Below are 15,898 nucleotides of genomic sequence, written 5' to 3' on the forward strand. Positions count from 1 at the left end.
AGCCACTTTCGCTACTACATGAGGACGATGACGAGTTGATGACGACACTTTCATGCGCCGGATATGCTGTCCCCCAGAAGTACCCAAATGCTGATGTGTTACAAGAAATTTCAGCACTGGTAGACCCCCCTCCGAGTTTGTTCTTTTTGTTTCTGATGCAGAAACACATTATCAGAGAGCAGCGGCAGTGGGTCGGATTGAGGTCGATGTGAAAGAAGTCGCAGTGGAAGAGAGAAGAGCAGCACCGGGTCAGAGAGCGAATGGCGGTGAGAGAACCACACTCATGCAGCTGCAGCAGCGACAGATACAACAACACCGGACACATTCACTTGTACATCCACTTCACCTGTTTACTGTGGGTGAAACCACCTCAGCTACAGTGAGACCACCATGAGCTGCAGGAGGAGCTTTGTTCCTCCACAGACGGAATATTTCACAAAGCTGAATCACAGTTACAACAACCAAAAGCAGGTGTAATCACCTTCAGGAGCATTTTTGTAAATCTGTTCACATGTGGTCTCATCTGATTGAAATTCAGGTTGTGTGCAGAACTTGAAAAGTCTTGAAAAGTTCACTTCCCTCCAAAAAAGGCCATAGAAGGTATTAAGAAGTCTTAAATTTCACATAAAAGTGTCATGAACGTTTTATCCTGCCCGCCATAGACAGTAGCATTAGTTATGAAGATCACTGACTCATAATTGGCAGGTGTTGCTTTTAGAAAAAAAATAACTTTATTATTTTTCAATTGGTTAATCCCTTCATTCATTTTTTCACCCCTATCTGTGTCCCTGTCTTATTAATTGATTCATATTATCACTAGGAATTGTTTTTATACTCAGTATATACTAAATTAATGTTTGTTTCTAGGTTTCAATTGTTATTCTATGTGTTCTTGAAGGTTTTTAAATTGAGTTCGTAAACCCTGCAGGTTTTTTGCACCACTTAATGTCAGACATCATAGTTAAAGCCTTAACACTGTTTGAAACCCACTTTGAGATTTGTCAAACTTATATTCTATTCGTCAAAACAAGAAAAAGGTACTTAGACTACTCTTGAATCTACATTTTGTTTTGTTTTCACAAATAGAACAGCTGGCATCAATACCCTTAATCAACTAAAGAAGTGACTCTGCTGGGGTAGTTGACATGTTACATGTGTAAATGCCTGAAATTAGACAGGGACAACGAAGAAACAGTTCATTCAAGTTCATGTGAATGCCCCAAAATTATTTAGGTTTTAGTTCTTTTTAATAAATCTTTAGGTGTGTAGATACATAAAATTCACAAATCTTCAGGTTTGCAGATTAAATGATGTCTTAGTTATAATGCATACTGTGTATGCTGTACAGAGAGCTCAATGAATGTATATAGTATTCTCTTGTTGATAGTGTTTTGTATTTATACGAATGTCTTTTTGCTGCTCTTATTTCTGCGCTCTTTACTCCTGTGTTTTGGCTGCTGTAACGCACAAATTTCCCCGTGGTAGGATCAATAAAGTCCTATCTTATCTTATCTTATCTTATCTTATTGTCATAGAGCAGAAACTCTAAAATTAACATCAGATATTGAATTAGATTTGCTGCCTTCAGAAAGCAGGAGGTCTGACCTGCCATAAGAAAAGCACATCTGAAAAGTGTAGCCTGCTTTGCACCTGCATTGGTTGGTTGATATGGTTGAAAAACAGCTTGTTATTGCTGAAACTTACTTCTCTCTGTGTTTTGCTCAACAGCCCAAAGGTAAAGTTGGCACAAAGGGAAAGAAGCAGATCTATGAGGAGAATGAAGCGACTCTGAAATTCTACACAAGAGTCATTCTAGGAGCTAATGTAAGAACCACAATGTTGTTTTTGATCTGTGTTTTGTTTGTGTTTGCATGTTCAGTTGAAAGAAATGCCTATATGTCAGTGAGACACTTACTTACTTATTTAATTGACTGATAACTGGATCAAGGCTCATTCATTACTTTGTCAAACTTCACTTCAGTCCTCACTTGTGCCAGATGCCAGATGCACCTAGGGCTGCAGGCATATTGTTTTCACATTGTCCGTCCGTCTGTCCCATTCTCGTGGACACAACATCTCAGTAACACCTTGACAGGACTTCTTCAAATTCTGCAGTAACGTTCACTTGGAGTCAAGGATGAACTGATTGGATTTTGCAGGTCAAAGGTCAAAGGTCAAAGGTCAAGGTCGTGGTGACCTCACAAATCCCGGTTTTGGCCTTGTAAATATGATACTTCAGTAACACCTTGAAGGAACTTCTTCAAATTTGGCACATATGTCCACTTGGACTCAAGGACGAAGTAATTAGACTTTGGTGGTCAAAGGTCAATTTGAAAAGCTGGAACCAGATAAGGTTTTTGTTTGAAAAATGACGGAAACGATTGATTGATTATCAAAATAGCTGCCACTTAATATTCCATTTCAATTATTCTGTTCATCCCCACAGGCAATATATGCTGCCATTAATCTTTTGGTTTTCTACAGTTCATCCACATTTTGGACATGGGTGAGTGTATTTAATTAAGATTATTTAAAATCTTCATATTCACACATATAATGTGATTTCTTGTCACACTGCTCCCTTCCTGACCCTAAACATTGTATGGCTCCTAGCTGCTGCTTGCATTTGCATTAGCAGTGTATGTTGGGAGTTACCGCTCCATGTCTGCCATGGCCAAGCCAGTGTTTGCTGAAGATGGAAGTCTCCTGGATGGAGGAATCGACTTGAACATGGAGCAGGGAATGGCAGAGTAAGTAATGCCCATATTATTAATAGGATGCAAACATATTGGCAAGCGAAATTCTATCTTTGTCATCTGCATACACTATGACAACAACATGAATTTGTGGGGAAAAAAAAAAAGAATTTTTTTGCACATGATTTTACACCCGGGGGCTCAAGTGTGAGGTAACTTAAAAATAGAATCAGGCATCAGGATTTTTCTGGATACTGAGGCAAAAGGCTCGCAGCACATTAAGGTGGTTTGTTTGGGAAAATGCATTTTCAGTGTGCACATATAGCAGATGTATTATTGAGGTTTCCTTCAAATGTTACTTTCCTCTCATAGCAAAGATACATCTTGTAAACAATGGTGAGTGATTGGTGGGGCACTGCTTTTGCCCTGGGTCTCACCTATCAGGCTAAACTGAGCCTCTCCTAACCTTCTGATTGATGGAGCATACTGGGACAGGAAGCTTTGCAGACAGTACTCACGACTGTGAATCCTGCACACCCTCCTGCACTGTGTACGTGATTGAATCTTTGTTTCGATGTTACAATGTTGAATTTAAAATTCAAAGAAAAACACTTCTACATCAGTCTGTGTTAAGGAAATTATGGGCAGTGTTCCTGAGACAAGAATTTACGTTTTTGATTAATAAAATTATATTTTAGTCTTTGTATTCTGTATTCTTTATGTAAGTGTGGCTGGAGATAGCATTACAGTATCATTTTAATTTATTAATTTAGTCATTTTCATCAGGGATTGTGAATTAATAAAATAGAAATTCTGGCTATATTTCTATTCTTCAGCTGGTCTTATGGGAGGAACAAAGGCCATTTTAACTATAATATATTACTTTATTGGTTAATATCAAAGTGTGTAAAAAAAAAAAAAAATAAAAATAAAAAATATAGCAGTCATATATTTTTAAAATAAAAAGATCCCCTGAAATGAATGTGTCCCCCAAGTAATACAACTTGTGTGTGCACCGAAATGCCTTTTTTCAGTCATGACTTATTGTCTGTGTGTTCTGGTTTCAGGCACCTGAAGGACGTCATCCTGCTCACAGCCATAGTACAAGTGCTCAGCACAATTTCCTCGTATTTCTGGTATCTTTGGCTGCTGGTAAGAGCTTTTGTAGATGATGATCTGTGCCCATTTTCCCTGATAAATCCTATGAGATAGCTGCTATTTTTCCTGCCTGATTCTTTTCTTGCTTATCTTCTGTGTGTGTCAGGCCCCAGCCCGTGCCCTGCACCTTCTGTGGGTGAATTTTTTGGGCCCCTGGTTTATGGCAGAAAGCCCATCAGCACCAGAGGAGGTGAATGAGAAGAAGCAGAGAAGACAAGAGCGCAGACAGATGAAGAGATTCTGATGCTGCAGAGCAGACGGAGCAGTATTTTTATAATCTAATATACAGATGGCGAGGAGCTCATAAGTTATTTAGGAAGAAATTTTGTTATTAAGTTAAACTCGATCCAAATCTGATACTGTGGAATCTTGTTTCCCATGTTTTCTTCCTGCTTTTTCTTGTAATCCAATTTTCCCCCCAAATTATGAAATGAAATGTTCCCTACTTAGATAATGTCACGGTCCAAATATCATTTGTCCTCAAGCAGAGTTTTAAGAGCAGATTTACTTTCAGTTATACCCCATATACCCACCCCACAAAAACGAAAATGAGTCCAAACTGAATTTGTTCCATTAGTGCCACGTTTTTCATGGAATGTCTTTTATTTTATTTTATTTTTCAGAAATGCCTCTGATGTAACACAATTCATCAATGATCTTTCGTTGCAGAGCTAAGAAATTTTGTTTGTGAGCTATTAAGTCTTATAAAATCAGCTGGTTATGAATCAAGTTTTAATAGGAAGATGTGAACATTTTTGCAATAAAATGTGGAGTTTATCATAATAGGTGTTTCCAGATGATATTTTTTTTTTCAGTTGTCAGGTTCTGTGTGTCTCTTCTCTTCTAAACATTATGCCTTCAGTCATGACAAGTACTGAATAATTATTTTCAGTTTTCCAAGGAGGCTAAAATTTGCTTTTGGTGCCTTAATAAATATATTTGGGCATAAATGGTTGGGTCTAACTGAAAGGTTTTCCAACATATTTTAAATGGCTATAATGTCATTTCCATAGAGAAATGAGAAATCTTAGCCTCCTCAGTCAAAAGTAGGAATGTTTGGCCAAAGTTAAAGTCATTAGTACCATAATGATTATTGCAGTTCACAGCCTAGGTATCCATACTTCCATTTCATAGTATATAGTTAATTTCTGTTGTTCACTATATCGATCTGAATTCATACTTTCAGTGATCATTTTTACTTTTGTCATTCTCTCTCTATTAAAGTGTGACTAATTGTACAGAAACGTCCATCAGGGCCGTCTTTTTTGGTTTGGCAATATCCGAATGGTCCACTTATCCAAATAGAAGCGAAAACCTTTTCAACAGACATTTGAGTTGGTTTATGCAGTAAATGGGAGGAAATAAAAAAAGAACCTTCCTGACGTCTGTGTGTCCTGTCATTACTTCTCAGACTTTATGAAGAGCAGGCAGGATTAACTGTGATCTCAGGATAGTCTGCTCAGAGTTCTTAGTGGTGTAAACCTGTAAGCCACTTTAATCAAAAAGTCTTTTTTGTGTGTTATAGCCATTTTAGGGCTGCAACTGACAATTATTTGCATTACCGATTAATGTATTGGTCATTTTTTAAAAACAATTCCTTGTTTGGTCTATGACCATCGCAGTTGCTTATTTTGTTTGAGTAACAGTCCAATCCCAAAAACATTCCCTTTATTTTGCTTGATAAATGACTTAAACAATTATCAGTCATGTTCTACTGTATCTAACAATGAAAAGTCACCAGTAGTTTGACTGAAACAACACAGTTTAATCTTCTAAAAGAATTCGTCTCGATTTCCTGTCAATATTTGAATTTACATTTAATTCCCAGCTGCCATAAATATGTGAGCACTCCAGGCTTTAGAGGACAGCAAGTTGACAGCATAATTTTAAATACATTGTGACATGTAGACAGATTTTGTTAGACTAATTAATGAAGTTGCTTTAAAGTTGCTGGCTGAAGCACTTCAAACACCATCACTGGTCTTTTTCCAATGAATCCTGAAACTGCACACATATTTGAGATTAGAGATTTAAGATTGGAGCTGACAAATCAATGCACAGACGACAGTTTAATCCCCAAATACTGAAGAAACATCAACTACTTGGCGTGCAGCTACATTTAACATGACTGTTTCCATCCGGTGAGTTGAGCCTTATCCTCAGGCAAAAAATGTTGTTTATTATCAAGTCTACTAAGTGACTTTATACAGTCTATCCAAGTGTTGACAAAATGTATCCAGTGATTATGTTCATGCTCAGACTCCAAAGAGAGTGAGTGGGCTGGCAAAGCCCAGATCTGCTCCCGACATAATTACAGATTTCTCATTATTGTTCCATCCATGCTTACCCAATTCGACAAGCTACAACCTGCGTTCTTCTTCAGGTTTGAAGGGGAATCACTGCGATGGTGTGAATCCTGTTAAAAGGAAACAAAACAGCAAGGTTACTTTAAAGTTTGCTTTAATACAATACAGAAATTTAAACAGCTTGTTCTACCCAGCTTTATACTTTTCCTGAAACGTCAACATCCCCACAACCTTTTTCAAAATGACTGCTTTTACTTTGCCTGTCCTCCTTCATTCCAGCCCTGTGGTCCTATACTGTCTCTATTATAGGGTTATAAACAAAGTAACCAAAATTAGAGCAGCACGGCATCCAGTTGTCAGGGCCAATCCCAGATGTGGGCTTTGAGAGGGACCATGCTGCAGTGTAATTTAGCACTGGGGCCACTCACTTGCACGTAACCCCACCCCCTCAAAACTCACATATGTACTTTGTGTCTCCTGACTGTTGTGTTTTCTCAAAGAAGATGTGCAGAGTCCTCTGTGAAAGCTCTGAAATGTTTACCTGACACACAAAACTTTCTTTCAAAGCCTTTTCATATGCAAACCCTTTTTCTTTTTTCTTCGTAACATGAAATTGTCTTGTTTTGGAGAAGTCTCTCTCTGAAAATAGCTTGCTGCATGTGAGAGTCCCCGTCCTGGCTGCTGATTTAAGATGCAGAGAAAGGAAAAGAGTGGGAGAGCGAGGCTCTTGTTTACCATGGCAGTAAAAACGGGTTCATCCTGACAAGATGAAATAGGGGAGTTGAGGCTGCATTCCATTTTCCAGGCTTTGTGAGTAATTTGCATGCTATAACCTAAAAAAACCTCAACAGATTAAACCCATTATGATTGTGAGAGTAAAATAATAAAACAAAAATAATCTAAGCAGAGATAAAAAGCAACGAGTCAGAGTGATAAGCAGACAGGAGTGGAGCCTTTTGTCTCTGAGTGGCTCCGACAGAACATGGCCTTCATATTTTAGATCCCTTTGGACTCTGAGCCAGACAAAACAGGAAATTGGGGGGCATTTGGGCAACGGTCGAGCCTTTGACCCTTGAACTGCAGCACTCCCTGGCTTTGAAGTCAAGAGGGTGAATCACAAGCAATTACATGTGATGCAAAGTGTGTTCCCTTGAACATCCAGCCTCCACTGTGTAAACAGAATCAGAGCTCTCTGAGTGTGTTTGGCAGAGCTGTGGGTGTAGTCCCCTTCAAGTTCATCATCTCTGCTCTGTTTCGACCTTGTTTTGACTCTGGACTGAACTGACCCAAACACTGCGCACAGTTTGGGTTTTAGTGAAGGAGTGGCCAGTATTGCTGCAGTGCATCAGTTTTTCATTGACTTTCTTTAAAAAAAAAAAAGAAAGAAAGAAAAAAGCAACTCTGGGTTTCTTTCTCTCATGATACAAATGCTTTCTTTTGCTACTAACAAATAAGCTTCGCTATTTCCAGCATCATCCTTTAGCTTGAAGACGACACTGGCCAGGGAGCATTCACAGCTCCCACCATAGCCTTAAAAGGAAGCTGTCAAGAATTACTGCTGCATTTCACTTGTGTGTGTGTGTGCGTGTATGTGTGTGCACGCGCGTGTGTGTCTTAAAGCATCTTAAGTATCAGACTTGGTGGCAAATTCTCCACCTTCCTCAGAGATTGTCACCTCTGTTTAACATCTCGCTCTGTCCCCAGGCAGCTTGTCATCTGCTCCTGTTTGTCACCAACTGCAAACTGAAGACAGATATGACGAATCAATAAAACCACGGATGCAATATATCATCTGTTAACGTGTCACAGCTATTAGCAGATTAATTGAAGGCATCAGAATATTTCAAAGTGTTTAGTGATGCTCGTGAGGTTTTCTTTTTATGGAACATGTGCTGCTTTTGAAATACTGGAAAACAACATATTTAATGATGAAGAAGGTATCTGCACATAAATGCCTCCCTAAAGATGAGCTATCCTGCTGTCTGCCTGTTACATAAATCAAAAACAATACTGTGCAAAAATTGTAGTTCATGAATGGATTACCAACTGGGCAAAGCATGCAACTGCCCAGGAGCCCCATGTTTATTCATATCATTTGACTCTACCATTGAGTTGCATCTTTGTGGAAATTTGCACGCCTGTACAGTACAATATCTATTATGATGGGTGCAGAAAATAGTGATAGTAAAAAATTAATTCACTTATCATTATGTGCCTGAGGAAATAATGAAACTGACATGTACAGTGAGGGTCAGCAGGGGCCCAACCTCATCTTTAGCCCAAGGTTAATCCAGCAATGTTGTTGCTGATGCTTCCAATCATGAGCTATGAACTATGACAACACAAAGTCACTTTACTATCACATAGCATACAAACATTACAGTTTTAGAGGCTAAGAAGATTTTACTTTGTAAATTACTTTATTTATTATGCTAAACTGAAACTGTAGACTCAGTTAGTGTAATCTTATTCACACAGTATTTCCTAATGTGTTATTTTTGTGAAATACAAGTCTTCAGCATTTACCTCTTCACATCATTAAACATCATTTATCATGTTTCAGATCAGACATGGCGACTAAGCGAATGTCAGTTTTGTCAGATGCTTCAGTTATCCACCAAATCAGTTACACCTTTCAGTTAGTGGGTGTAAATGTTTAACTGATCACTGCAAAAGAACTAGTTTGTGTGGTGCAACCAGTTTCAATTTGGTCATGCATGAAACTCTACTTAGTAAACACTTTTAGAACTAAGCCAAGTTTGAACTTACAAAGAGCTGGTTTCGACTGGCTCCAGGGTTTGACATGAAGAAGAATGCTCTCACATATTTTCACCTGTGTAATGAATGGATTGGATGTTTATGTTTGATTAGTGAAGTCTAATGATGACACTGGGATGTCAAAAATTGTGATTACCAAGAATTCAACATATAGCAGACCTGGAGATTAGATATAATAATATTAAAATTAAAAATTAATTACTGATTATATTATTATAATAAACTCTTATGTCTTAAAATAACACAAATAAGCAAAATAATTTCAAGAATAAGTTGAATAAAATGCAAGGGCAACACAAGGTACCATAAAAATAAATAAATAAATAATGTATAGTATACAATAATGTAGGCTATAGTATGTAAACCAGAGCCAACTGACAAAATGGTATCATTAAGTGGTGAGACTATCATGTAAGAAAAGGACAGATATTTGTCAGTCAGGCAGTTCCCCAAAGATGGCTTTATGTTGGGACTTCAAAACAAAGGCAGTGCCAGCAGAACTGATGGTAAATAGAAATTTCTCCAGAGCTCAGGCAACAGTACAGCAAAGATAACCTCTTGATTTCAGCCTGGCGTCTGATACTGGGAAAATCATGAACATGATGACTAAAATAGCCTGAGGATCTCAAGGTTTGTTTTACTGTTCAATCTGAGTTCAGCCTTGTTAGGACGTCCAGATTAAGTTACTAACCATAGGCTGCCAAATCCTTGCTGTGAAGGTTATGAACTTGAAGGCATAAAAGTCCTGTTTTGTACATTTAAATGCGCTGGCTAAAACAACCCCATGCAGCTGCCTCTCATGATGAAATACTTCACTGTCAGAGATTGCGAAAATTAGCCTCACGTTATTCTTGATTTAGAGAAACATGTGCATGAAATGCTTCATTTGTGGATACGTGAATTTGAGGTGATTCAAGGACAAACAAAAAAAATGAGGAGGGAAGCAGAAATGTCAAGTTAATGATGAACATTTTGCTCTGGAGCTGAATCGATTATTAATAATTCATGGTACACCTAAGAATGTGTTGCATTCTTACACACTCTGAGTTTGTAATAACCTGTACACACAGTATGAAGTTTCTCTCCAAAGTGAATTCTGTGAATCTACATATTTCATTAATGTGTACTCACACCTTGAATCCTGCTTTCTTTGGTTCCTTGTCCTCTATCTCTGTGAAGAAGTGGAACCTTGACCTAAAACGTATTTAATTTAAGATGAATCTGAGCAGTGGCAAAGAGTCATTGGTCCTCACAGAGCACAAAGCTTCAAACCTCTGAGGGCCCAACGTTGAACATGAAGCAGTTCTGTCAAGAAGATAGTGTGAAAGCAAGGTCACTTCATAAAATAAATAAATATATAAATAAAAAACTTGTGAAAAAACATTTCAAAATACAAAACCCTGGGATGAAATAAAAGTGACATGCAGCAGGATAAGAAGCATGATGAAATAATATTTCATAATATTAATCTGAGTTTTAAAAATATATAGATTTCTTTTTCACAGCTTCATTGTTATAAGATACAGTTTGTCTGTATTTAATCATATAATCAATTCTGTCAAAGTGTCTGTATTTATATATTTCACACTGAGGACTTTGGTCTCCATTACATCCTGCGTTTGTTTTTTTTTAACATTTGATATTCTCGTCAGTAAGAGCAGTAAGAGTCTGACACTCCTGCCCCCTCACTTTCAATTCTCTAATGGCATCAGTCACTATATTTCCCCCACACCCACCTTTTTGCCCAAAAAACACACTCACACACACTCACACACACACACACAACAGGGGAAAACCCTGGTAGCATTGGGTTAAGGCGCCAATGCTGAAACACAAAGTCCCTATTTGGCTGATGACCTTTGTGGCAGCATGTCTTTCCCCATCGGTCTCTTCTCATTTCCTGTCATGTCTTGATTGTAATCTCACTAATGAATGCATAAAATTCCACAAAAATACAAAAAGAAGCACTCAACCAAACATTTTATATCAATCGTATGATCCAGCGAAGTGATGCATCCTCTCGGCTGTCAAGTTTCCAACACATATTCTTCCTCTGCACTTTGATCTCGGTGAGGATCAGTGACTGATTAAGTTGTGATAACAATGAAAACAGACCACATCAATTCTCCCTCCATTCATTATTTTGTCTGGATATTTGTGCTTTCATTAAAAAAAAAAAAGAAATTAAATTAAAGGTCCTCCATGAGTGACCACAGCAATTAGTTGTGGCAGTGGCGCCACTGTCCGCATGACTCCGGCTGAACCAGGATCAGTGAGGGACAGGCTCCATCACACTGGTTTCCCTTCCTCTTCCTTTGTTTTCATCCTGTTTCCTTCCTTGTTTTCTTAAATACTGTTCCCCCCTGATGGAAGTCTAAACAAAATACAATACTGTGAAAGTAAACAAATGTACAAACATGTCCTACAACCTTGGCCCTTGCTAAAACCTGACCCAGTTTTATGAGGATCAAAGGACAAGGATTTGGTGTATGATTCTGGTACTTGCCTAAGGAGCTAAAATGTGGATTGACTGGAATGATATGTAGGAATGTGGTTTGTGACTCAGCTACAGAAGCAAATTTATTTGGCATATATGTACAAAAGTAAAGTTAACATGCTGATTCAGAAAGGAACAACATGATAAGAGAGGTAGATTCTGCTGCAGGGAAACTGAAAACATGAATAGTTATCTTAGAAACATCTGTTTAATTTCTGTAGATGTTTGATTATTTTTGCATTTACCTTAATATTAGAGAAACATATTTACATCAGATCTTAGGTATTCTTAGGTATTCAAAAGGTATTCTTAATTGTAATGTTGTGCCCTGAGAGCAACAGATTGATGGGCAATAGTCAAACCTCAAGTGTCCTTTGAATGCAGTCGAATTTAAAATTGAGGCGAATGTAAGCTGAACAATCTCCAGCGACTCTGTTAGTCATGTAGAAAAATGATGCATCTGATGATGATCATAATTGACCTGATGGGCAAATGGTCTGTGGCACATACCATTTATTTACAATGTTCTGTGTGTGTGTTCTGACCGGGACCTGTACTGCATGCTATCCCAGCTTCTCTTTAGGTATAATGACCCAAAATAGCTGACATGTGAGTCTGCATTAGTGCGCATAAACACAACAAGCCGTCATAAGATTGCACCTAGATATTCTAACAGTTTTTCTTTGAACATACAGCTGTTGATGCAGCATCCATCAACGTACACAGCTGGTTATCTTACCTAATGCCTGCAGGAACATTCACAAGGTTTTACATGCTTTTTTATGCAGCTCTTGTTTCTAGCATTGTGTTTCTTCCATCACCCTTTTCCACCATTTCAAACCCATCCATCCCCGCCCACCTCATGCTATTAGACATATATAATGGAAGTCTAGATTAATGGTTAATTTCCAGGAAACCCCTGTGTTCTGTCATAAAGTGCTTTCCATTAATTAGTGACTCTGTTTCTCAGAAAGGAGGGGGAGAGGAGAAGAGTGATTAATGAGCTAACTAGTGCAGTCAGCGGCTCGCCTAGCCCCAGTGGTGAGCGTGAGAGTCAGACCCGCAAAGAGAGAGAAAGAAAATAAATATGTGCCCCTTGAAGAAAAAAAAGAAAAAGTGCATGGAAATTCATTGAATGGGTAGCTGAGTGCAGTTTCAAAGGGATGGTGTAGCATTAGAGCTGAACTGTGAGTGAGAGGGCAGAGCGAGGCTTGATTATGCTCTCTCTGGAGCCAGAAGTCCAGCAGACAGGGGATGGGTGTGTGCTGAGCTGAGAGCTGTTAACAAGGAAGGCAGTTCGGGCGGCTTCTTGACTCCTTTCCCTCTCTTAACATGTCAGGTTCATTCTAGTTGAAGGTTAATATGAGATACAGCAGCAAGATTTGGCGCTAGGGAACATGCTGACTGGATACTTTGGGATGACCCTGAATACAGATCAAAATTTGCTTCCTCAAAAAACACATGTCTCACAATGAACTTTTTGTGCATGTGTTATGCGAACATGCTCACCTCAGTTCGGACGTCGTTCACATCTTTAAAGAAATAGTTTGACATTTCGGGAATTATGCTTATTTGCCGAGTGAAGATTGATACCACTCCCATGTTATTATGGTAAATATAAAGCTACAGCCAGTAGCAACCAGTTGGCTAGCTTAGCTTAGCATAAAGACTGGAAACCGCTAGCAGGCGCTGTTCAATAATTGATTAAGAGTTTGGAGGGGTTTTATTGGTAACCTTTGGACAGAGCCAGGCTGCTTGTTTCTCCATTTCCAGAATTTATGCTAAGCTAAGATAAGCTAAGCTAACCTCCTAGTAGCTGTAACTTGATATCTTAAGATATGGTTTGGCATCTCGAGACATTTGGTTAGGTTACCTGTTCTCTTGCAGAGAATTAGATTAGAAAATTGATACTTAAATATAAAGCTTTAGCCAGGTGAGAGTTAGCTTAGCTTAACCTAGACTGGAAAGTGTCTGGTGGTAGAACTCACTAATTAAGATTATATTTTGCTTGTTTATAATATACAGTAGAGTAGAGCCGGGCCACTTATTTCCCCCTGTTCCTCATGCTAAGCTAAGCTAACCAACTGCTGGCTGTCATTTCATATTCAACAAACACATGTGAGAGTGTTATTGAGCTTGTCATCTAACCCTCTGCAAGAAAAGCAAATAAGTTTTTGAACTATTTCTTTAAGTCAGGTCAAAGCAGATAAATATTTTAGCTGGCTAATGTTACCAACCCTTGGCAATGTTTCTGTGCAGAGATTCCTATGGACCTCAGATTAAAAAGGCAGCCTGGCGTGAGTCCAGAGGTCTGGCTAGACATTATCTCCAGCACCCCTGCATGTTTTCATAAGGGGGCCTCCTAGTCTCTCCAGTGCTGGCCTGTAAGTGGCTGGGAGTGGGCAGCAGGAGTGTTTGTGTGTGCATGAGTGTTTATGTATGTGTGTGTGTGTGTGTGTGTGCAGAGTAAACTGCCGCTTTGGTGGGGCAACAGACTGTCTGCCATGTCTCTGCTCTGGTCTAGAGGAGAGCCATTAGGGGAGCAATGAAGCTGATGACATGTTGTTCCTGTGACAGGCCGCCTGGCCCCAGACTCCTCTCTGCTGCTGCTGCTGGAGCTGTGGGAGCCCACGGGTCTGCCGCTGGACAGACACAGAGACGCAGGGACAGCGTTTATTTTGGGAGGTGGTTTGGTGCCGGACACCCTGTCTACTCTCCCACCAACCTTTGTACACCACCACCCTCCTCTTCCCACTCTCATAACACACACACACATGCGCACACACACACACACATTATTAACAACACACACAATCAGAACAATTATTTGGCAACAGCCGCAACTGATAGAATGACACAGATTCTGTTAAAGGATTATTTCACACGAAATAAAACAACAAAATTAAAAAACAAAAAAACAAAAAAACAAAACAAAACAAAATAAAAAAAACATCTAGCTTGTAATTAATTTCTTTGAGATTTCTGCCTTCACTTCACAATACAATGAAATAATCCAGAAATAATGTCCCAGTTAGTCTGGATGGTCCACAGAGCAGACAACAGTTTTATGGAGACTATTGCTCTGGTAGAAGGTGAATCTAATAAAAACTGTTCACAGCAAGGTCTGTGGACAGTTTTATGTTTACAGATGTAATAAGCCTTTTCCACTGGTATGTATATATAAATGTAGAGATAAAATACTTCTAACTATACAAAGAGCAGTACTGTATGACTATCAGCTGGCAAATGCTTTTATCAGAGTGATGCTCATGTGGCCTTGGGGTTTAAGGACCATGAACAGCAGCATCCCTGGTTTAAATCCACCTGGTGATCCTTGCAGGTTATTTCCTATGTCTCTCTCTCTCTCTCTCTCTCTCTCTCTCTCTCTCTCTCTCTCTCTCTCTCCCCTCATTTGTTCTCATCTCTCTACTGTAACTAATAAAGGCTATTCTATTGAATACAGCGTGCATTCAAAAAAACTCTCAGTTTTATTGAATGAAAGCTTCTTCTTCATTATCTTCTATTTTTGTTTAGGGAATCAATGCACACTGTACAGAAAAAAAAATTACCATGAAATTCATTGACTGTGTGGCTACACAGGCTATGGCTGTATTTTTGTCAAGTGTCCAATAACCAGTTTCTCTCAGGTCAGCCAGTCAGTTTGTCCTCTTTGAATTTTACTCATGCAGACTCAGTAGTTCGCTGACTATTGATTCAAGATTCACGTTATTGTCATTGTCTCCAACAAAGTTGCAGTTTCATATCCAATCAGGTGCTGAACCATACAGAAATTTGAATATAACCGTAATACAGTACCAAAATATAATATAACAATTGACTTTGTGCTATACAATATCACAGTTAACAATAAAGGCATTGAATACAGAGAAGGCAATACTGAGGTATCAATATTTATTCTAAATATCAAACTGCTGTAGTAGACAATGATAAAGAATATGATAATAAGAAAAGTTTTTGCTATTGTTCTCTGTACATATTAGCCTTCACATACACAGTCATTTTATTGCACATAGTTCTTGTATTGCCCTATCCGGGAATAACACTTACTGGCCTCCACTCACTATGTACACTGTGTTATGTTGCACACAGTGGGAACTCTATTTGTCCACGAATACATACTGGATATACCAGAGGAGTGGGAAGTGATAGGGAGGGAATATTATTCAGATTAATGGCAGCCTGTCTGACTCACTGTAATTGGCACTTGATGGGACACTGGGTTGGGCTTTTTGATTTCATTGCTGCTGTTATTTTTGAATAGTGTTGTTCAATTTACATCATATATTATGCTTCTATGTCAAACCACAGGACACTACCACCAAAAGTAGATCCCAAAGAAACTGAGTACTTTTACTTATGTTCTGTACTTAAGTGCAGTTTTGAGGTAGCCTACTTTACTTCAGTATCTTCATTTGGTGTCACTTTATACTTCTACTCAATTT

The 15,898-nt window shown here is 38.7% G+C and overlaps 1 protein-coding gene across 1 annotated transcript; it reads left to right on the top strand.

The window, feature by feature from the left end:
* Positions 1 to 52: 52 nt before the first annotated feature.
* Positions 53 to 5,236, top strand: tmem208 (transmembrane protein 208). Its single transcript, XM_071489489.1, has 6 exons — positions 53 to 266; positions 1,729 to 1,824; positions 2,447 to 2,506; positions 2,614 to 2,750; positions 3,764 to 3,848; positions 3,961 to 5,236. Exons 1-6 carry the CDS (start codon positions 261 to 263, stop codon positions 4,096 to 4,098), a joined length of 522 nt encoding a protein of 173 aa, XP_071345590.1. The 5' UTR covers positions 53 to 260; the 3' UTR covers positions 4,099 to 5,236.
* The last annotated feature ends 10,662 nt before the right edge of the window (positions 5,237 to 15,898 follow it).

The sequence above is a fragment of the Trachinotus anak genome, unplaced genomic scaffold (assembly GCF_046630095.1).
Source record: "Trachinotus anak isolate AG129_WGS33_773 ecotype Australia unplaced genomic scaffold, CSIRO_AGI_Tana_v1 ptg000011l, whole genome shotgun sequence".
In the NCBI taxonomy this organism is placed as follows: domain Eukaryota; kingdom Metazoa; phylum Chordata; class Actinopteri; order Carangiformes; family Carangidae; genus Trachinotus; species Trachinotus anak.

What these genes read in the sequence shown, in the direction of transcription:
- tmem208 (XM_071489489.1), top strand. An exon ending in CATCCACATTTTGGACATGG is followed by an intron (nt 2,507 to 2,613) that starts GTGAGTGTATTT and finishes TATGGCTCCTAG; the next exon opens with CTGCTGCTTGCATTTGCATT. An exon ending in TCTGGTATCTTTGGCTGCTG is followed by an intron (nt 3,849 to 3,960) that starts GTAAGAGCTTTT and finishes TGTGTGTGTCAG; the next exon opens with GCCCCAGCCCGTGCCCTGCA.